This window comes from Piliocolobus tephrosceles, chromosome 7 (genome assembly GCF_002776525.5).
Source record: "Piliocolobus tephrosceles isolate RC106 chromosome 7, ASM277652v3, whole genome shotgun sequence".
Lineage (NCBI taxonomy): Eukaryota > Metazoa > Chordata > Mammalia > Primates > Cercopithecidae > Piliocolobus > Piliocolobus tephrosceles.
This window is the reverse complement of record NC_045440.1, coordinates 133,663,344-133,686,519: the sequence shown is the minus strand read 5'-3', so window position 1 is coordinate 133,686,519 and position 23,176 is coordinate 133,663,344. Positions and strand designations below refer to the sequence as shown.

The 23,176-nt window shown below is 45.6% G+C and overlaps 1 protein-coding gene across 3 annotated transcripts in view; it reads left to right on the top strand.

Moving 5' to 3' along the window:
- Positions 1-23,176, top strand: part of ASAP1 (ArfGAP with SH3 domain, ankyrin repeat and PH domain 1) — a 314,103-nt gene that overhangs the window by 272,564 nt on the left and 18,363 nt on the right. For 2 of the 3 annotated variants that reach the window (XM_023223807.2, XM_023223814.2), the window contains exons 23-25: positions 1,534-1,704; positions 13,916-13,985; positions 17,965-18,023. In XM_023223807.2, the coding sequence (XP_023079575.1) occupies positions 1,534-1,704; positions 13,916-13,985; positions 17,965-18,023 (300 nt within the window). The remainder of the gene's footprint in view (positions 1-1,533; positions 1,705-13,915; positions 13,986-17,964; positions 18,024-23,176) is intronic. The other variant, XM_023223822.2, reaches the window with a different exon arrangement.

The following is a 23,176-nucleotide window of genomic DNA, read 5'->3' as shown; positions in this document are numbered from 1 at the left end:
TTGTTTTTGTTTTTGTTTTTTTTTGAGACAGAGTCTCACTGCGATGCCCAGGCAGGAATGCAGTGGCATGATCTTGGCTCATTGCAACCTCCACTTCCTGGGTTCAAGCGATTCTCCTGCCTCAGCCTCCTGAGCAGCTGGGGCTACAGGCATGCGCCACCACACCTGGCTAATTTTTGTATTTTTAGTAGAGACGGAGTTTCACCATGTTGACCAGGCTGGTCTTGAACTCCTGACCTCAAGTGATCTGCCCACCTCAGCCTCTCAAAGTGTTGGAGTTACAGGTGTGAGCCACCGTGCCTGCCTAGCTTTTTTTTCTTAACGTTTGCAGAAGCAGTTTTGCCATGAACACAGTTAAACCATACAACTTAAATAAAGCAATAGTAGTGAAAGTGCCCAGCATGGAATACCTGGCACACACCAACCACTTCATTGTCACTTTGAATAAAGAAAACTAAGATCAAATACACTACTCCCTTAACAGCTTTTAAAAACAAACCCCATTTTTGTGTGTGTGGAATATTACTATCATTTCTGCTGTCTTGTCTTTAGCTCTGGAGAAAGTTGAGTCTTTTTTTTAGTTTATAAAAATCAGTGTCAAATTTATATAAATGTTGTTCAGGCTTCCAATATAATAGATGGTTTGGTTTCTGGAGCAAAGGGTTTTTGGATTTCTCTTTTTTCCAGGTAACACTTTACATCCAGTTCTTTCTTCATTATTTAGAAAAGCCTTTTTTTTTTTTTAGAAAAACTTCAGGCAGTTTGCTGACTAAAAGAAAAAGTTGTAGACAGAAAAATTCTATTATATGAATCATTTCATGTTTCAGCTTGTGGCCCAGTGAAGGCTTAGCCCGTACCCTGTTCTTTCGCTGTTGATTTTGCTGGTAGTGGTATATGATTTCTCCCTCAGTAGATTTTGTGATGATTCTAAGGAGTTACTGTTTTAAGATGTGTGCGTGTGTTTATTTTTCCCATTATACCTAAATGATCTAAACCCAGTAGCATCGTGTTGACTGGCATTTTGTTCCTTAAAGCACACACTCCTCTTACCTTTGTTGTAAATTTTTCTCTCTGTTGCCTAGGCTGGAGTGCAGTGGCACAATCATAGCTCGGTGTATCCTCGAACTCCTGACTTCAAGTGATCCTCCTACCTCAGTCTCCCAAGTAGCTGAGACTACAAGCACACACCACCACGCCCGGCTAATTTTCTTAAATTTTTGTAGAGACGGAGTCTTGCTGTGTTACCCAGGCTGGTCTCAAACTCTTGGCCTCAAGCAATCCTACCACCTCAGCTTTCTACAGTACTGGGATTACAGGCATGAGCCACTGCACCTGGCCATTTTTTTTTTTAACCAAATTTTTAAAACTCTATTTGTGAGTTATTAGATTGATGGACTTAGCCATATCCAGCCTTTTGCTTTTGTCTTTGTCTATCATACCACATTTTGATGTGTGGAAGTGATTGCATACTGGCTGTTTTGTATCTGTGAGACTGGGATTAATCTTCCTGCCCCCATTCAATTTCCTTTCTAGGTCCAACTGGCCCACCTTCAACACTCCCTCTAAGCACCCAGACCTCTAGTGGCAGCTCCACCCTATCCAAGAAGAGGCCTCCTCCCCCACCACCCGGACACAAGAGAACCCTGTCCGACCCTCCCAGCCCACTACCTCATGGGCCCCCAAACAAAGGCGCAGTTCCTTGGGGTAAGTTATCCTAAAGTCAGGGCCAAAGCTGCTGGGACCAGGCAGCATGTGGGGCTCCACTGGGCAGTGGCCCGTTAAGCACATACATGCTGGGTGCTGACTCGGGTATATATGACATGATTCTACCTGTCTTTTAAGGCAAAGAAACATTTTGAAAAATATTTAGGCCAATAAAAACTAGAAGGTGTTGAGCACTTCCTAAATCTTACTCAATTATAATAGCAACTCTGTGAGGTAGGTATTATTAGTCTCTTTTATATATAAGGAAACAGAGGCTCAGAAAAGCAAAGTAATCCATTTTCCTCACAACAGCCGGAATGGTTTTCTTATAAAATATAAATCAGATCATCGTCACTCTTCTCCTTAACACCCTTTTAAGATTTCCTCCTGAGCTTCAGATAGATGCAAGCTCCCTATACCAAGGCCCTGCACGGGGCCCTGCACTATTGGACTGTTATCTCCCAGACCCTCTCCTGCCACTCTGTCTTGAGGGCTGTCCTTCTTTCACTTCTTGAATACACCATCCTCTGCCTCCTGAGGGCCCTCCCACTCCCTGGAACTCTGTCATGCTTTTTGAACAGTTGCCTCCCTTTCATCCTTGAGTTCTCAGCTGGCATATCTCTCTCCCTGACCCTCCTCTCCAACGCAGCTCCCTCCCTACCTGTTTTCTCCCAAACACCTTATCACAGAATGTAAGCTGCCCCACTAAAATGTAAGCTCCATGAGAGCCAGAACCTTGTCTGTCTTGTTCTCACCTGTGTTTACTGGAACTGTGCCTGACACACAGTGAATATTCAGTAATCACTTGAGAATGAATAAATTTGCCCAGAGTCAGCTTGTTAATCACTTCCGTGACATTGATTGCACATGACAAATTCCCGTCTACAAGGGACATAATTTCTATCTTTACTACTGGCCTGCTAGCGACTTAGGGGTCACCCCATCACCAAACAGGGTCTTGGCCCATGACAGACAGACACAGAAGCTTTGCTGAATAAATATGTTAGTTTGTATGTCTCACCTCTTCCTGCTGTGGAGTTTCATTGTGGCTTTCTTCATATTTTGTGTTTCGAGTTTTGGGGGAAAGTTACATTGTCCGGTTGCTGATTGTCACCTGTTCACCATCTGGTCCAGACACCCTGGGTTATGTGTGTAGCAAGCATGTGTGTGCATTTAGCCGTTCATTCTCTGAGTCTGTTTGCTTACCTGAGGCACTTACTATGCCCCTTGCTTGGGCCTTCTCAGTCCATATGCTCATGGAGCTCATGGTCTAATGCAGGACACACGTGGGTAAATCATTAGAGCACATGTTCTTTACTATCAGGATAGACGTGTTGTCTAAACACTGGAAATGCTGGAAAACTGAGTGTCAGACTTTGGAGGAAAGCCAGGGAAGGTTTAGACAGGAGGAGACATTGGAGTTTGGTGTTAATGAATTAGTTCCCACAAGCCAGGCAAGAACAATTGAGGTATGCTAGCACGTATGTACATAAAGACTAAGGATGTCCTTGACATTTTCAGAGGCTGCTGTGTAAGGCCTTCAGGATCCCCAGATTTCGTCAAAAAGGCCTTTCCCCCAATAACATTCCATGAAAGTCACAAGTTTCACATGCAGAGTTTCATATCACAAATTAACCTCCTTCCCAATTTTCTCTAAATTTTAATCCTTTTGTTTAACTGGTTTTATTTCTTGTAAGCTTTAAAGTGCCTTTATTCACGTTGTATAGACTCAAATTTACCAAATTTCTGCTTTCCGGCTTGAAAATCATCACTTTTTTAGATTTTCACATCACTCAAGAGCAAGACTAGCAGCTGGCCACTTTTCCCCCCATTGTTGGTGGGTCAGGGAGCATTTTTTATTAAACAAAATTTACTTTATAAGAGTGCCTGACAGTGAGCTGGGGGCATTAGAACCCTTTCTAGATGAGGACGCTGTTCTGTCTGTCAGTTTGTCACCAGCTCAGAGCCTCTCACCGACAACCAGCCTTGAAGGACAGAAATCATCATCTGTCCTCAGCCACAATGACAGTTTGCCACGTGGCATGGACTTTCGATTTTTGAAATCAAAATTTTAAATTTAAAAATTTAATTTTTATTTTAAATTTTGATTTTAGAAAGCATATTTTGGTGTACATGCATGTATGTGAGATATACTGTCTACAGACACAGGTCAGTAATGGGTATGTATGGGTACGTTCATACACAGCTGGACTTCTCCTTAGAAAGGTTATAGTTGCTCTGATCCTGGTGCTTGCAGTCTGCGTTGTATTATTACTGCTTGGTTTTATCCCTCCCCGCCTCCTGCTGACATTGTATTCTAGAAGCCAAAGGCAGGGCCCGTCAGGTCATCAGCAAGGCATTTAGGGAATCAGCCTCCTAGACAACCTTCCTCTCTGATGCCTGCAGCTTCCCTCTGTGGACGCACCTTTCCAGCGCTCTTATGTTCCCCTAAACCTCCCATCTCTTCTCAGCCCGTGAGGATCAGGGCCTTTGAACTGTGAGAGATCAGGACTGGGGGGTAGACACCAGGCATGAGCAGGTAGTGAAAGAGCAGCCCCTTAGCTGTCACCAGACCGTACCTCTCCACCCCCAAAGCCGAACATGCCCGCCATCTTGAGGTACACCACATTCCCCAAAGTTCTATTTTTTTCTCTCAGATCTGAGCCTCGCAGTATGCCCTCAACCTAGAATCTTCTTCCCTCTACCTCTTTATGTTAATGTTTAGTCATCTTTCAAGACCTCCTCTCCTGGGATCTACTTAAAAGGCCTTCCACAGTCCAATAAAACTCCCCACTCCCACCCTTTGCCCCCACTGGTGTAGTGGGTATCACAGTGGCTGTTTCCTTGCCTGTCTTTCCCAGTACATGAACTCCTTCTGAGGGCATGTGCTGCTTCTCTCAGCAAAGTGCTCTAAGGTGGACTCAAGCGTCATACTCTCTGGATTCTCATTCCATCTCTACTACTCAATAGCCTTGTGATTTTCAGCAAGTATCTTTGAATTGTTCAGTGCCAAAGCTTCTCCAACTATAATATGGGGCTAGTAATAGTGTCTGTATTGCATATGGAGTTATCATGAAGATTCAATGAGAAGAACACATGAAAAACAACCAAAATATAGGCAGCACCCAATAAATGTTAGCTACTGTTACCATTATTCTCAGCCTAGCATTTTGCTGGATAGCTGGAGAAACCTGCATTAGTTTCCTGAGGCTCCTGTAACACATACCGCAAACTGGATGTTGTAAAATAACAAATTTATTCTCTCAGTATTAGAAGCTAGAGGTCCAAAATCCAGCAGGGTTTTGCTCCTTCCAGAGGCCCTGTGGGAAGAATCTGTTTCTTGCCTCTCTCAGCTTCTGGTGACTCCAGGTGTTCCGTGGAGTGGTGCAGCCCCTGCCTTCATAGTCATCTCCCCACTGCCGCCTCCTCTCTGTGTTCTCAGAACTGCCTTTGCCTCTCTCTCATAAATGTACATGTGATTGTATTTAGGACCCACCTGAATTTTCTGTGATAATCTCCTTGTCTCGGGAGGCCGAGGTGAGCAGATCACTTGAGGTCTGGAGTTCAAGACCAGCCTGACCAACGTGGAGAAACCCCATCTCTACTAAAAATACAAAATTAGCTGGGCATGGTGGCACATGCCTGTAATCCCAGCTACTTGGGAGGTTAAAACAGGAGAAACGCTTGAACCCAGGAGGCGGAGGTTGTGGTGAGCCAAGATTGCACCATTGCACTCCAGCCTGGGCAACAAGAATGAATCAACTCCATCTCAAAAAAAAAAAAGATAATCTCCTTGTCTCAAGACCCTTAACTTAATTATATTACAAAGACCCTTTTTCCTAGTCAGGTGACATTTACAAATTCCAGGGATCAGGATTCGATATCTTTGGGTGGCCATTTTTCAGCCTACCACAGCTTGTCCTCTGACCCCCAAAGAGTCACATCCAACCCATGTGCAAAATATGTTCACCCATACCAACAACCTCAAAAGTCTCAAATCCCTGTCTTGGCCATTGTTTTTTCTAGTCTTCTCTGAAGACTAGAAAAAGCTGCCATGTAACTGCCAGATATACTCCTCTCCCCGCTGTGCCCAGAATTTCCTCCTCCAGATTCACAGGGGAGATTTGGGGGTTATGGTTATTGTCAGCAGCTCTCTCCATTCTTTAGATCAATGGGTTCATGCTGATCGCTTGCCTAACATTAAATACAGAATCAAACTTGTAAAGTAGGCAAGACTCGAGGCCTCCTGTCCCAATCTGTTGTAGGCCACCTGTTCACACCACCACTCTGTTTTACCCACTAGTCTCACTAGCCATCCGTACAGCAGCACTAGCATTACTCCCATGACCCCTGCGTGCTTCACAGCAGCCTCTTCTTTCCTCAGCCAGGAGGAGGTTTCCACCTGTCAAGTTCTCTCTCTTGGTTTTTTGGTTTTTTGTTGTTGTTGTTGTTGTTGTTGTTGTTGTTGTTGTTGTTGTTACCCAGGCTGAAATGCAGTGGTGCAGTCCCAGCTCACTGCAACCTCCACCTCATGGGTTCAAGCAATTCTCCTGCTTCAGTCTCCCAAATAGCTGGGATTGCAGGCACCTGCCACCATGTCCAGCTAATTTTTGTATTTTTAGTAGAGATGGGATTTCACCATGTTGGCCAGGCTGGTCTTGAACTCCTGACCTCAAGTGATCCACCCATCTCGACCTCTCAAAGTGCTGGGATTATAGTTTTGAGCCACTGAACTCGGCCCACCTGTCAAGTCTGAAGCCTGTACCCTTGGTTGGTTCCCTGATATTTGTTTCTGGTCTTGGGGCACCTCTGACATTCGGCTTCTTTGCAGAGTAGCCATGACTGACAGGTCTTGGCTCGGCTGATGATCACACTTTCTATGCTGATGATTAGCCCCACCCAGTCCTCCATGTTGACCTTTAAGAAGGAGGTAGAAGGTGGTTTAAGAAGGAAGTAGATCTTACATTTGGCCTTGGAAGATGAGTGGAATAGGCAGGAGGAAATAAGTAAGGCAGCTGATGTTGAGACTTTTGTGAGACTGAGGACCAGAGATTGTAACCTTTAATGCATCTACTTCACAGAAGGCCACACTTCCTTCATTACAAAGAGTCTATCTTTCCCCCTCTCAAATTCCATTTCATGCCTTCATAAACTCCTTTTTCTTTGTGTTTGAGACAGGGTCTTGTTCTGTCACCCAGGCTGGAGTGCAGTGGCGTGATCATAGCTCACTGCAGCCTCCACCTCACAGGCTCAAGCTATCTTCCCACCTCAGTCTCCTGAGTAGCTGGGAGTACAGGTGTGCACCACCACGCCCAGCTAATTTTCGTATTTTTTGTGGAGACGGGGTTTTACCATGTTGCCCAGGCTGGTCTCAAACTCCTGAGTTATGTGATCCACCTGCCTTGGCCTCCCAAACCGGAGACTACCGGCATGAGCCACCACACCCAGCCCATAAATTCTTAATACAGGTTTATGGCTTGTAAGACAAAAGAAAATGACAATTCTTCATTATTTTAGAATCTTTGGATAAAACACTACATACATAATATTTTATAAGACCATCACTTGTAAGCGCCTCACAGAGTGCTAGGCATTGTGTTGAGCACTTTGCATGTGTTAACATACCTCATTCTTAACCATAGTTACACAGAGAGAAAATGCTATTATCTCAACTTCGGGGCGCAGAAAGGTTAAGTGATTTACACTGTTTCTCTCAGCTAGTCCCTGGGGGCCGGGATTCACCTGCCGCCTGTGTGGCTGACAGCCGGCCCTCGTTACCCTCCCCATGCACCACTGTTTGCTCGCAAAATGCAGGCCCACCATCCCTTTCTCCTCACGGCAGTGGTTTCTGTGCCCGTGAAACTGAGGTGTGGAGAAGGCGATCAACTTAGCATGGTTCACCTGGCAAGCAGCACAAGCTCTGCTAGCTGTGCCTCCTCGTCCATCTGCAGCATGGCACCCTGGTATGCCATTCCCATGCTGTCCAGGCAGGGAGGGCCACCCCAGCCTTTTTCCCTGCCAGAACCACAACATCCACAATGCCCAAAATAGCCCCAGCATTACATTACTGAAGTCCTGCTTCTGTGATGAATCCAGCCATCTGTCTCAGGAGACTTCTCAGGCAGGCTTTTGATAGCGAAACAAATAGTCCTGTGGACAGATTTGGGTTTTGTAGGGACTTTATGATTTTTGAAGTTGCACTTCATTGAACCTCTTTTTTCTTTTTCTTTCTTGTGTGTGTGTGTGTTTTTTTTTAAGACAGCATCTTGTTCTGTTGCTTCAGCTGGAGTACAGTGGCACAATCACGGCTCGTTGTAGTGTCAACCTCCAGGGCCCAAGTGATCCTCCCATCTCAGCCTCCCAAGTAACTTGGGACTCTAGGTGCATCACACCATGCCCAGCTAGTTTTTAATTTTTGTAGAGACAAGATCTTACTATGTTGCCCAGACTGGTCTCGAACTCCTGGGTTTAAGTAATCCTCCTGCCTTGGCCTCCCAAAGTGCTGGGATTACAGGTGTGAGCCTCTTCACCCAGCCTTCCTCTTTTTTTTATAACCTACTTTATAACAGACTAACACATATTTTAACACAATTTAAATAATAAGAAATGAGGATGAAGGGAGAATAAGGGTAGCAGAGTAAGGTGAATTCCAGGAGTGTGATTTCTCCAGAAAGTGAGTAATAAAAAGTCACATACAGTGTCTGGAAGTAAGCCACGGATTTGACCCTAAGATTCTTACAGGCAAGAGCAAAGAAAGAAATACAACTAATTGTTAGGTTCATGGTAGCCTTAAGACTAACGCTATTCTCACACTTGAGACTCTTGTAATTAATACCTCAGAGCAATTTCCCCCCCTCCCCTGGCCCTCCATCCTTTGGCATTTAGAGAAGTGTCTGCAGTGCACATGGGAAACCATAACATGCACTGAAAGAACATTCCAGAAGCCCAAGTTCTGATCCAGGTTCTACCAGTCCTTGACAAAGTGACCTCTGGGAATCACTTACATTCCTCATGTTTGGTCACTGGGAGTTTGAATTGCATTTTTATTTAATATAGAGCAAATAATGAATGAAAAAGTATACCAAAAATTGGTTTACTGCTTATATTGCAGGCCTGGGACTTCCAGGTAAAAAAGCTCAATCCTTGAAATGTCTGAGACATGGATATTTACTTCTTTTTTTTTTTTTTTTTTTTTTGCTTTTTTGGTTTTTCTTGTTGTTTATTTGTTTTAGTACATATCTACTTTTTGGAAGTGGGACTGTCATTGTCCCAGTTACTGATGAGGAAATTAGGCACAGAGAAGTCAAATAGCTTGCATAAGATCACAAATCCAGGAACTGCAGAACTGAGATTTGAACCCATTTCCAACTCCAAGGCCAGTATAGTAATTTACTATTCCAGAATACTCCTGTAACAACCAGGCCATTCGCTGCCCCCTCTCTTTCCACAAACTGTTCTCCTGTAGCTTCGAAGCTATAGTAGGTGACCAGGAGTCTTGGCCACACTTTCTTCCATTGCCTGTCCAGGATGTATCTCCAGGTCTCTCTTAAACACATCTGTATGATACGCCAAGATCTTTTTCTAAATTGCACAGGGAGAAAAAAGGGATTGAGTTGCTTCCATATTTTTGTTCCTCATTGTTCTCTTTTCAGTACTATTTTATTTTCAGAATGTTTTCTAAGCCATACTTTTCTTCTCAAGCGCAGCAGGTAGCCTTTGCATAGCTATGAGAGTGACAGGATTCTTGTCAACCAGACGCTAGCAGAGACTGTTGACTGCTCTGTGCCAGACATTGTGTTAAAAAGTGGTGTTACCGGCCAGGCACGGTGGCTCACCCCTGTAATCCCAGTACTTTGAGAGACTGAGGCAGGTGGATCACTTGAGGTCAGGAGTTCAAGACCAGCCTGGCCAACATGGCGAAACCCCGCCTTTACTAAAAATACAAAAATTAGCCAGACGTGGTGGCACATGCTTATAATCCCAGCTACTTGGGAGGCTGAGGCAGGAGAATCAGTGAACCCAGGAGGCAAGAGGTTGCAGTGAGCTGAGATCGCACGCCATTGCACTACAGCCTGGGCAACAAGAGCAAAACTCCGTCTCAGACAAACAACAACAAAAAAAGTGGTGTTACAAAGACGTAGAAAGCAGGGTCCATTCTTTGAAGTGACCACTCATTGAGTTAAATTAGCATCATTTCTGTTTCATGCCATTGAAGAGCTGTGAATGATATTACCTTGTGTCAGGCTTCCTGTGGTCTAGCACTGTGTCCCATACTTCATAGTTTATTTCCTTTAATACTGATATCCATCTAGTATAGTAGGTACCATGGTTGTTCCCAGTTTATGTATGAGGGAATTGAGGTTTAGCAGAATAAGAAGTCACCCAAACTCATACCCACTGGTCAGCAGTACAGCTAGAATTCAAAGCCACACTTGTCTAGGTCCAAAATCTGCACCCCTAATTAGCCACTCCTGGTAAGAAGCTGGTTACAAGGGTTGGTCAAGTCAGCTATGGAAAAATTTCCAGAAAGTGACTCTAAAGGTGTTCTTGGAAGGTTGTATAGGAATTCACCAAAACTGGAAGGAGACAGGCCTTCCTTGCAGGGGAAAGGAACGTAAGGGGCAAAGTGACAGAGACATAAAAACTCACACCATCTTTGGAAAATGGAGACTCATTTTGAGAAGCCAAAGAGTAAGGTTAAATGAGGACTCTGGACATTTGGGCCTGTGTGCATTAGGCAGCAGACCCTGACATGATGATTCATCTGTGCGACAGCAGAGTGAATGACCGCAGCAGAGCCAGAGGGCCTCTGCAGCCCTGTTGGTCTCAAATTTACTCATGTATAGCTCATGCAACCTGCATTAGTAATCACTTGTTTGGAATGTTTTCTACCTGGAAAGGGAATTAGTGGATGCAACAGTTCATTCCCCAAACATAAAGTTTTCCTTGACGTTTTGATTGTTACAGCTCATTTAAGTGGGAAAGTATAAGATTTGATATCTAACCCTGAAGACTCAGCATTGAGCACAGTGCTAGAAAGAAATGCCTACCAGGCCAGGTGCAGTGGCTCACACCTGTAATCCCAGCACTTTGGGAGGCCAAGACAGGAGGATCACTTGAGACCAAGGAAGTATTTGAGACCAGCCTGGGAAATACAATGAGACCTTGTCTCTACAAAAAAAAAAAATTAAAATTAACCAGTCATGGTGGTGCATGCCTGTAGTCTTAGCTACTTGGGAGGCTGAGGCGGGAAGATCAGTTGAGCCCAGGAGTTTAAGGCTGCAGTGAGCTATGATTATGCCACTGCACTCACCTTGTCTCTTTAAAAAAAAAAAAAAAAAAGCCATGTGTGGTGGCTCACACCTATAATCCTAACACTTTGGGAGGCCAAGGCGGGAGGATCAGTTGGTCTCAGGAGTCGAAGACTGGCCTGGGCAACTTAGAACTTAGTGAGACCTTGGCCAGGCGCGGTGGCTCAAGCTTGTAATCCCAGCACTTTGGGAGGCCAAGATGGGCGGATCATGAGGTCAGGAGATCGAGACGATCCTGGCTAACCCGGTGAAACCCTGTCTCTACTAAAAAATACAAAAAACTAGCTGGGCGAGGTGGTGGGCGCCTGTAGTCCCAACTTGGGAGGCTGAGGCAGGAGAATGGCGTAAACCCGGAGGCGGAGCTTGCAGTGAGCTGAGATCTGGCCACCGCACTCCAGCCTGGGCGACAGAGCAAGACTCCGTCTCAAAAAAAAAAAAAACTTAGTGAGACCCCATCTTGAAAAAATAAATAAGTAAAAAATAAAGAAGAAAATAAATGCCTACCTTAAAGAACATCCCAGCTCAGAGGATTTTATAAGAGTTACCAAAGAAGTCCTTAAATATTAAGTTATATGGGCTCATGGACATATACTGATGGTTACTTTAATTAAAATTAAATAAAACTAAATGTGAAAGCCTTTGGTTCTTCTGGTAATGCCAGTTTATCTCTTTTCTTCTTGTATCAATATCATAGAATTATAGCACATTCTGTCCAGGAGGTGAGCATCCTGCCAGCCTCTCTGTCTTCAGTAGGTGCAGTCGGACCAGGAGGTGATAGGTGCTAGAGTGTGGTGATTCACAGTACAGACCCTGGAAGAGGGCTGCTGGCTTTCCATTCCAGCTTTGACCCTTACCAGTGACCTAACCTTGGGCAATTGACTTTACTTCTCTGTGTGCTTCTTCATATATAAAATAAGGGGTGATTATACTATTTATCTCATAAGCATAATTACTGAGTATGTAGCACAGTACCTTGCTCACAGAAAGTACTCAGTAAACGATCGTTGCTGTTTATGTTACTATCAGGGCGTCTTGATGGATAATGAAGAGCACATTGATTTGTGGTCAGGACTCCCAGGTACACCATTTCCCCATGGGACCTGCAGCCATTTATTCGTGTAGTCTCATTTCCTTGTCTTTGGAAAAGGAGTAATGATGCCAGTCTCATGCTGTGAGGAAGGAAGGCTGGATGAATATAAAAGCATGTGGGCAGTCGGCGGTGCTGTTGAGCAGATGCACGGTGTAGTGAGGATCAGTTAGTTTTTTTTTCAGTCCTGCCCTCTTCATCTGCCCTCCTGTTGCTCAGCCTCCTCAGCCAGCCCATTCCCAGTGCCACCTAGGCAGTATTATAGTCTTCTAGGCAAAGGAGGAGAGGAGGCTGCTGAAGGAAGAGAGCAAGAGTTTCCAGAGCAGTCACAGGAAGAAAGGGCAAGGAAGTGAACTAGAACCCCAGAGACAGGGTGCCCATGCAGGGTCCCAGGGAATCCTCCTGGGTGCCCGCAGCTTGGGGCTTCACAGCTGCGCTGCACTCCTCCCACCACGACATGAATCACAGAAGAGCCCTCATTTATTGTCTTGTGACCCTCTCCTGAACATAGCACACTTACCTCCACCTGTGTGCCTCTGGTTTTGCTGCTTACCCACTAGAAAGTTCTTCACCTGTCCAGATGCTGTGTCTTCCCCAGACGGCATTCCCTACTCCCTCTTCCCCCATTCCTGCCAGGAGTCAGAGTTTAGAAACTATTTTCTCCTCAATTGACAGCAACTGATGTTCATCTCATTACACATTGTTAGTATATTTCCTGTGTGTAAGTCTCACAGGCCAGAGCGTAAGCTCTGTGAGAGCAGTGACATTTTATTTGTTTTTGTGCCTTCTGCTTCACATTTATGCCTTGCACATAGTAAATGCTTAATACATGTTAATACTTGGCTGGGTGTGGTGGCTCACGCCTATAATCCCAGCACTTTGGGAGGCCGAGGCAGGTGGATCACTTGAGGCCAGGAGTTTGAGACCAGCCTGGCCAAGATGGTGAAACCCCGCTTCTACTAAAAATACAAAAATTAGCTGTGCATGGTGGTGGATGCCTGTAGTCCCAGCTACTGAGGAGGCTGAGGCAGGAGAATCGCTTGAACCTGGGAGTCAGATGCTGCAGTGAGCTGAGATTGCACCATTACACTCCAGTCTAGGCAACAGAGCGAGACTCCATCTCAAAAAAAAAAAAAGGTTAATATTTGAATGAATGCCCTGTAGTTCCAGCTACTTGGGATGCTGGGCAGGAGGAACACTGGAATCCAGGAGTTCAAGGCTACAGTGAGCCCTGATTGCATCACTGCACTCCAGCCTAGGTGACAAAGTGAGACCCTGTCTTGGGGAAGGGGGGAGGGGGGAAGAGAAAAAGAGAAAGAATGATGAGTCAGTAAGTGCCTGAGGGCTTGGCCCAGCAGATGACCCCTTATCCACCACCCTGCTAATGGTGTTCACATACACACTCCACTTGGGAGTTGTGCGTTTCTTCTGAGTCTGGATACTAGGGGGTAGTCTCCTAGCATGGGGACCTCTTGGTGAACCTGAAATGTATTCTTCTCTCTCTACCCTCAAACTAAGGACAGGATCCTGAGCCAGTGGGAGCATCACCAAGTTTGTATGCTGTTTGAGGTCTTGCCACAGAGCAGCTGCTCACCTCTTTGATACACTCCTTTACCAGAAATAAAAAACCGCAAAGCCCAAAACAGTGCTCAGTTTTGTTTTGGTCTTATGCCAGAAATGCATACTGTTTTGGCTTGGGTCTTTTAAATGCCATTCTGGAACTTGAGGCCTGTCTATAAGCCAAACCCATATATTCTCATACTGCATTTCCCCATCTAAAGACATACCTTTTCACATTAAATTTTCCTTGTAGGTAACGATGGGGGTCCATCCTCTTCAAGTAAGACCACAAACAAGTTTGAGGGACTATCCCAGCAGTCAAGGTAAGCCATCTCAGCGCTTCCTTTCCCCTGTTGGATCCATTGATGCAATGGACAGAATTCTAGAAATGAGTTTTCATGGATTTCCCAGCGCTGCTCAAAGCTGTGGTCAGCCAAGTGGGGCTGGCCACTACGAGAAACCAGACGTTCACTCTTGGTTTGCGTGCACATCTTGTGGCTGGACTGGACACAGGTCTGCTGACCGTTCTCTAAGCAACACCGCTGTCTACCCAGTTCACAGACAGGAGCTAACGTCACTTCCCGGTGGTCACAGGGTTGTGCAATGGTCTTGAACAAAATTCCTGTCAGAGTGAGTTTTATTTTTGATATTTTAATCAAGTAACTTTGTTACTTTCCCTCTTGACTCCTTTTGCAGATTTGGAAATGAAAAGATAATCCTTAGGGAAATCTGATTGCCCAGAGATTTTCAAACATAAAAATATCAGTCTTTCAAGCTCTAAGATTTTTTTTTTTTAGGCTAGGCTGACAGCAATGTTCTTGTCTTCCCTTTTTTCACTGAAATTGTATACTTGAGGAGATCTCTTACGGGCAATTTTTATCCAGCCTTACCCTAAAGTGTTTTCTCTGGAGGTGCCATCCAAGAAAAGGATAGAGAGCCACTTCCAGATCCCAACTTCAGGGAAAAAGAGTCAGCTCTTTTCCAGGGTTTCTGAAAGGTAAAAAAACAAAATCTGTCTCTTTTTGAGATAGGGCCTTGCTCTGTCACCCAGACTGGCGTGCAGTGGTATGAGCACAGCTCACTGTAGCCTCAACCTCCTGGGCTCAAGAGACCGTCCTGCCTCAGCCTCCCAAGTAGCTGGAACCAGAGGCATGCAACACCATACTCGGCTGATTTTTTAAATTTGTTTGTAGAGACAAGGTCTCAGCATGTTGCCCAAGCTGGTCTTGAACTTCTGGGCTCAAGCAGTCCTCCTGCTTCAGCCTGCCAAAGTGCTAGGATTTCAATTGTGAGCCACCATATCCATGCTTTTAATACCACTATCTTATGTGCTGTTTATAACCCTGTGAGATAGGCCCAATTACTACTATCCTCAGTTTTACAGGTAAGGAGAGCGAGGCCCAGAGTGGTTAGGTGGCAAGCGCAGATGTCAGAGCCAGCTCTCTGGCCTGCTTGTTGTCCTGACTCCACATTCCACGCCCCTTCCTTGCCCTTGTTCCCCACCTTTCATTCCTCACTCACCTTCCTTCAGTCCTAATTTGGGGACCCTGTAGAACTAAAGTTCTGGTGTTCTTTTTCCAGAATGAGGAGAATATCTGACACTCCAAAAGCACTCATAAAAGATTTTTAAAGGCCAGACACAGTGGCTCACCTATAATCCCAGCACTTCGGGAGGCCAAGGTGGGAGGACTGCTTGAGCCCAGGAGTTTGAGACCAGCCTGGGCAACATAGCAAGACCTTGTCTCCTAAAAATAAAAAAAAATCAGCCGGGCATGGTGGTACATGCCTGTAGTCTCAGCTATATGGAAGGCTGAGGCAAGAGGACCACCTGAGCCCAGGAAATTGAGGCTGCAGTGAGTCATGATCACACCTCTGCACTCCAGCCGGGGCGACAGCAAGACCCTGTCTCAAAAAAAAGTTTTGGCTGGGCACAGTGGCTCCCACCTATAATCCCAGCACTTTGAGGGGCCAAAGCAGGTGGATCACTTGAGGTCAGGGGTTTGAGACCAGCCTGGCCAACATGGTGAAACCCCGTCTCTATGAAAAATATAAAAATTAGCCGGGCATGGTGGGGTGCGCCTGTAGTCCCAGCTACTCAGGAGGCTGAGGCAGGAGAATTGCTTGAACCTGGGAAGTGGAGGTTTCAGTGAACCAAGATCACGCCACTGCACTCCAGCCTAGGTGACAGCGAGACTTCATCTCAAAAAAAAAAAAAAAAAAAAAGTTTTTAAACAAAATCAAGCTGATTGTGAACTAGAGCCTTTGGCAACTCATTAAGTTTGTTTGTTTGTTTGTTTGTTTGTTTGTTTGTTTGTTTTTGAGATGGAGTCTCTTTCACCCAGGCTGGAGTGCAGTGGTGCGATCTCGGCTCACTGCAACCTCTGTCTTCCAGGTTCAAGCGATTCTCCTGCCTCAGCCTCCCATTAGCTGGGACTACAGGCGCACACCACGATGCCTGGCTAACTACTGTGTTTTTAGTAGAGACAGAGTTTCACCGTGTTGGCCAGGCTGGTCTTGAACTCCTGACCTCAGATGATTCGCCTGCCTCAGCCTCCCAAAGTGCTGGGATTACAGGCGTGAGCCACCGCACCCAGCCGACTCATGAAGGTTTCAGTACCCTTCCTCACTGCGCACAGCACCACCAACAGATGGGTCCTGTGTTCATTTCTGATAGGAACAAGCCCAGGTTCCGCAATATTGCACAGGAGCTTGTGCAAAAGCAGCGTCTGAGCCTCTAGGCTTTGGCCTCGGTAGTCATCGCCCACACACCAGTAATGGGCAGCAGCGCTTGCCTAGGAAGATGCTGAGGCATAGCACAAGAAAAATGCACCCCAAAAATGTCAGAAGCAAAGCCCTCTCATGTTTACTGTTTCTTGTTTAGTGGTGGCTTTATCTCAGCAATATCCCCCAGTTGCCCAGAGGCAGGAGGATTTCAAGTGAGCTGAGGAAAGAGCAGTGAAGACCAAGGGTGTCCAAGAGCCAGGACAGAAAGGAGCACACACTTTTCATCTTCTTTCTTTTGACACTTTTTGTTTCGTTGGTGCTTTTGGCTTTTTCTTTTCTTTTAAACGCAGTTAGCTGAGGCACAAGAATCACTTGAACCCGGGAGGCGGAGGTTGCAGTGAGCCGAGATCGTACCTCTGCACTCCAGCCTGGTGACAAAGCAAGACTCTGTCTCAAAAAAAAAAAAAAAGCAGCAGCAGCAGCAACCACCTCTTAGGACATCAGGGCACAGAAATGGAGAGATGAGATAATAAAGGGGTTTTTGGCAGATGGGGCTCAGGCACTTGGCTGCTGCTGCTTCTCAGGCATGCAGGCCTCCTGGTGTCCTCTGAGAATCGCCAAAACTTCTTGTTAAAGAAAAGTAGTGGCTTCCACCTAATGCAGACCACTGACGGTACTGGGGTTTCAGTTGCAGAGGTTAACGTTTGATGATTCAGACAACGTGGTGTGGACCTGTATTCTGGGGACTTGGGCCTTTGTCACCCTCATTTACCTGTCCCTCAAAAGGAGGCCAAGGCCTAGGAGAGCCTGGAGGCCCAAGAACCAATCTCTTTGCTATAGTGGAAGAAGTGAGGGCTCTGGAGGCCAGGGGAGCTAGGGCCGAATTTCCACTTCTACGTCTACCAGCTACCAACACCCCCATTCCCTTCCATTTCCTTGTCTGGAAACACAGAGCTGCTTTGTGGGATAGGTGGGAAGAGTTACTTCTGTGCACTACATTGGGGTCACCACTTAGAGTGTGCCAGGTGCCTTCATAAATGCTTTGAAGTGGAGGAGTTGGGCTTTATCATTAAGAGGGACCTTTTTTCATCCTTTTACTGTGCCTCCTCAGCCAGGCAAACCGAAATATGGAAAATAGACTATAATCTTTTGTTAAAGACATTTTGAGGCTGGACACAGTGGCTCATGCCTGTAATCCCAGCACTTTGGAAGGCTAAGGTGGGTGGATCACGAGGTCAGGAGTACAAGACCAGCTTGGCCAAGATGGTGAAACCCCATTCCTACTAAAAATACAAAAATTAGCCGGACTTGGTGATGGGCGCCTGTAGTCCCAGCTGCTCAGGAGACTGAGGAAGAATTGCTTGAACCTGGGAGGCGGAGACTGCAGTGAGCCGAGATCGCGCCACTGCACTCCAGCCTAGGCGACAGAAGGAGACTCTGTCTGAAAAAAAAAAAGAAATTTTGAAAGGATTCTTTAGACGATTATGTAAATGCCTTTGATTTGATTGCCTTGAATAATATTTCACTATTGATATTCTAACACTTTTAGATCCTAAATGATTCTTATTTGTTAATTAGCACCAGTTCTGCAAAGACTGCCCTTGGCCCAAGAGTTCTTCCTAAACTACCTCAGAAAGGTAAGATCTATCATTTTCACATTTACATCTAATTAAAGTGTCACTACCCGCTCCAAGGGGCCCAAGGCTTTTATCTCCCTTGTTCATTGATCCATCCCGAATGCCTAGAGCAGCACCTGGCATGTAGTGGATACCTAGTAAATAAACATTAAATGACAAAAGGTATTTATAAACTCAAATTTGGTGATTAGTAAAGCACCGTACTTTTCCAGAATACATAATACTTTTGTAGACATTACATTGTTATAATCCCCAGATACCATTCTTTTCTCCCCTTATAAACATAATCAGAGAGACCTCGGAACCAGTACCACCTCTACCACTTAGTAGCTGTGTGGCCTTGGGCAGGTGATGTAGTAGCTTCACTAAACCTGAGATTCCTCATCTGTAAAATGGGGGAAATAATACTTACTTCGTGAGGTTTTGTAAGGACAAAATGAAGTCATATTTCAGAAAGTCCCTAGCAAGTGGGTGGCAAAGGAATCCTTCCCTGGGATGGCATCTGTCATGCAGAGTAGAGATACCCATGCTCTGCAAAGTACAAGAAAGCAGTGTCTATAAATAACTGCTTGTTTGCCAAGCTAAGACACTCAGCTCTTTGACCGAGTCTTCTTTCATGCTGACAAGCTTTTCATTTGTAAAACCAAAATTTCAGTCTTCTTATTACAACACAAGTGATAGTTCTTCCTTTTTTGTTACCATACCTTACCTTAGAGCTGCAAAATACCTTTAGGGGCATCTAGATCATTCCATCCTTATATAAGCCTGCAAGGCCAGCAGGGCCCACCTTGGATACAGACGGAAGCTCAGAGGAGCTCAGAGCCTGCTCCTTGGATTTTCAGTGCCAGCAGCAAGACTTGTGACCCCAGTCTAGTGCTGTGTTGCGTAGTTTGAACAGAAGTCAAACTGGGGGTTAGTATCGGGAAGCTGAAATTCACCACTCTCTAGAGTTCTTCAGTGAAGTAATACACTTTGAAGAGCACTGACTCCTCAGGCCAGGCTCCTGTGTAGTAAGATGAGGGGACTCCCAAATGACTGCTGATTTACCCTCCATAGAACAGATACAAGACTTCCCCTGGGTTTGCTGAGTCTTTATCTAGAATTGGTTTTTGTTGTCTTTTATTTTTAAACTCTGCCCAAGGGACTGTTTTGATCTCAGAGGAGTTTGAAACAAGTTTCCCAGGCATGTACCCCCATTTACAATGTGCCCAGACTCCATCCCAGATCACTCACATATCACCCCTTGCCTCTCCAGCCTGCTTCCTCTAGCAGCAGACCCCAGCACTTCTCAGTGCCCATGGGGCTTTACTGCAACTGCCATCAGCTCTTCCCTGCGCCCATCCCCTCCATGCCCTCCCTTCCCTCGCAGCATGGCGTCAGCCCATCACCAAAGTCACTCCCTGATGTGCTCCCTCAGCTCCTGCCCCTCCTGTGCTGGGTTCTGCCACTCAACTGACTTCGGAGAGGCATAGTCAGAATGGCGGTCTGGCTGTCTCTATGACTGCTGACCTCACATGGTCATCTGGGGCTGCCCAGCAGTCCCAGCACCACAACCTTTCAGCCCACTCACCCACACTGCCTCTCCTCTCCTTAGGAGCACCTTGTTTCTGTTCCTCATTGAGTCAGCACGGGAGTCCACCCCTACTACCACCTGTCTGGTATAGTGGCCATGGTCCTAAGGTAGACCTTGTACCCTCCCACCTGCTCAGGGACAGACTCCAGCAGGTGTCCCTCCCTCTTTTGCACTGCTGTTTCCTTCCATCTGACCTGCCCTATCAGGGCAGGTCTGCTGTCAATACCCATCAAGACCTGTGTCCCTCCCACTACCACCCCCTTGCTCTACTCCCATTCTTTTTCTGTCTTTCGCACTCGCGCTCGCTCTCTCTCTCTCTCTCTCTGTCTCTCTCTGTGTGTTTGTGTGTGTGTGTGTTTACTATTTGGAATTTCCCATAATAAACATACACAGAAATACAAAAAAAGACACAGAATAGTATCCTGCAGCCTCCTCCACCACACCCACATACTTATCACCCATTCCAGCACTTAACAGTTTATACCTGATCTTGTTTCATTTAGTTCCATACCCAGCTACTCTCAGTAATTCTGTAGCAAATCCCAGCCAATTTCATATATATGCAATTCTATTACATCAAAAAATTCATCATGTCTAAAAAATCAAAAATTTCTTAATATCATCAAACACCCAGTGTTAACATATCCAGCTGTCTCACAATTGCCCTTTTTTAAAAAAAAAAAAAAAATTGTTTATTTGAATAAGGATTAAAATAAAGTCCACACAGTAGAGTTGATTGATTTGTCTCTAAGTGTCTTAGGCTAAAGTTTCCCCTGCGTCTCTCTCTTTTTATTTGTTGAAGAAACTGTGTTATTCTTCCTATAGATTTCTCCAGTCTGGATTCCATCCCCTTGTGTTTGTTCATCTAAATTGTTCCCCTGTCTGTCATATTTCCTATTAATTGGAAGTTGATTCCAGAAACCTGATCAGATAGATTGAGGCTTTGGCAAAACCACTTCATAGGTGGTAGTGTTTTCTGTCATGAGGTGTACACCATCGCATTGTCTGTGTGTGAAGTTCACAGCTGTTAATGCTCAGAGCCAAGATTCATCTGTCCGTCCTCTCTTCCTATCCCTCTGCAAGCCGATGGGCCAGCAGTTAATCTTCAGCCCTGTCTTCCTTGGCCGTCTGCAGCTGATGGCACAGTCACTGCTTCTCTCCTGCCTGGAACACTATGCACTTGTGTTCTGGACACCACCTGTCCACTCTCGCTGCACTGTCAGTTCCTTCCCGACCCCCTTAGCTGCTTTCTCGTATCCTCCACCTCTGCACGTTGGGCACCACAGGCCGTGCTCATGAACTGCTTCTGCTCTGCATCTTCCCTTACTCCTTAACTCATCCAAACAGTCCCACAGCTTTACACCCATCTGGAAAGCTCCACATTTCTATCTCCTGCCAAAGTATTCATCCATAATCCGAATTCACCAACAACAGCCTATTTCACACTGCCACTTGATGCCTGTGGGGGAAAATTCTCTGTGTTTTTCCTCTGCTCTCACATCACAACAATCATCAACACAGAAGACTTCTGTGACAAACGTGTGTCACGCACGCACCAAGCAGCAGACACCAGCTGGGTGTCCTGTAATTTAGTTCCGACACTGTCTACCTGGAGATAGTGCTCGTCCCACCGAGTGAGAGCTCAGTCCCCAAAACTGCCCCCGCACACACACACACATACCAGTTGCAAGTCCAGGCCTTCAGAACTTCTAACTGACTGGCTACAAGTTGGGGTTCCTACAACTCCCTCCTTGGATTCATTTAATTTGCTGGAACAGCTCACAGAACTCAAGGAAATGCATTTACTGGTTTATCATAAAGGATATTGCAAAGGATACAGATAAAGAAATGTGTACAGCAAAGTATGGGGGAAGGGGTGCTGTATTAGTCTGTTTTCACTTTGCTGGTAAAGACATACCTGAGACTGGGTAATTTATAAAGAAAAAGGTTTAATGGACTCACAGTTCCATGTGGCAGGGGAGGCCTCACAATAATGGCAGAAGGCGAAAGGCACGTCTTACATGGCAGCAGGCAAGAGAAAAATGAGAGCCAAGCAAAAGGGGAAACCCCTTACAAAACCATCAGATCTTGTGAGACTTACTACCATGAGAACAGTGTGGGGGAAACCGCCCCCATGATTCAGTTATCTCCCACCGGGTCCTTCCCACAACATGTGGGAATTATGGGAGCTACAATTCAAGGTGAAATTTGGGTGGGGACACAGCCAAGCCATATCAGGTGCAGAGCTTCCAAGCCCTTTCTGGAAACTCTAGGAGCCTCCACATGGTCAGCTCTCCAGAAGCTCACTGAACCCTGTCCTCCTGGCTTTTTATGAAAGCCTCACGATGTCAGCATTCCTTCCCCCAGGGTACAGGGTAGAATCCTCTCATGGGAGGTGCTTAAGACCCACAATAGGATTAGAGTCCTGCCTTGGGATAGGTAGTAAGAGGGCAAGAGAAGGTCAGAGGCCTGCCGCTGAGGCCTGACACACCGAACATTGTAACAGAAGTCTATAACAAGGGTTATAAGCCAGGAACCATGGATGAAAACTAATGCATTTAACATCACAGCCTACTCCTTGGTTTTCTACTTGGATCCTTTACATCCAAAAACATATATATACACGATCATTAGTAATCAGTCCAGTCCATCATAGTGTATGAATACCTCCCAGGATGATGAGAACACTCAGGTTTGCAGGCTTCCTCTCAATATTGTCAGGTTCCACAAGCAGGAGTGGCCTGGGTAAATACACAGCTTCACCCTCTCAGGCATCTGGAATCATTGAGCTGAAGGCAATGTCATCTCTTGCCCTGAGACTCTTTTGAGTTGTTAGTGTAACATTGAATTTTCCTCAATTACCCATTTATTTGTTTACACTCAGCTACTATTTCTCCTTCTCTCCATTAATCTCCAAACTTTTTTGAAGGGACATTAGAATCACCACTGTGCTGGTCTAGATTACAGGCAGCAATACAAGTCTGGCAAGTAGCTTCTCAGTCCACTCCCAGATAGGGTGAGGCTACATAGATGTAGAAATAATGAGCTATTTTTACCACTAGTCATATTCATTGTTAGCCCTAGTTTTGCTAGAAGGGGTGAAGGCACATCTCACCCCCATCATGCCCCAGGAATTTTGACATAAGGTTTAAAAAGATGGTTACAGTTTTTTACTTAGCATTCCTGCTAAAAATGTTTTGAAGTGTTGGGCGCAGTGGCTTATACCTGTAATCTAAGCTCTGTGGCAGGATGGGAGGATGGATTTAAGTCAGGAGTTAGAGACCAGCCTAGGTAATACAGTGAGACCCCCTAGCTAAAAAACAAAAATTATCTTTGCTGTCCCAGCAACTCCCATCCTAGGATCACTGCATCAGGTAAGGGAGAAGAAATACGTTTTTTTCTTAGATGATTTGGGAAAACTGCTCCAGGGTATCTCTTCCTTGCCTTCCTCAGGTAGCATGATCCTCTATAAACCATTTCCATTTTATTGTGGAACTCTTCTAGGCTCTGCCATCCCCATTAGAATGTTCTCGGACATCACCTGAGACAGCATGGTATTTCAGATGTCATAGGGGTAACT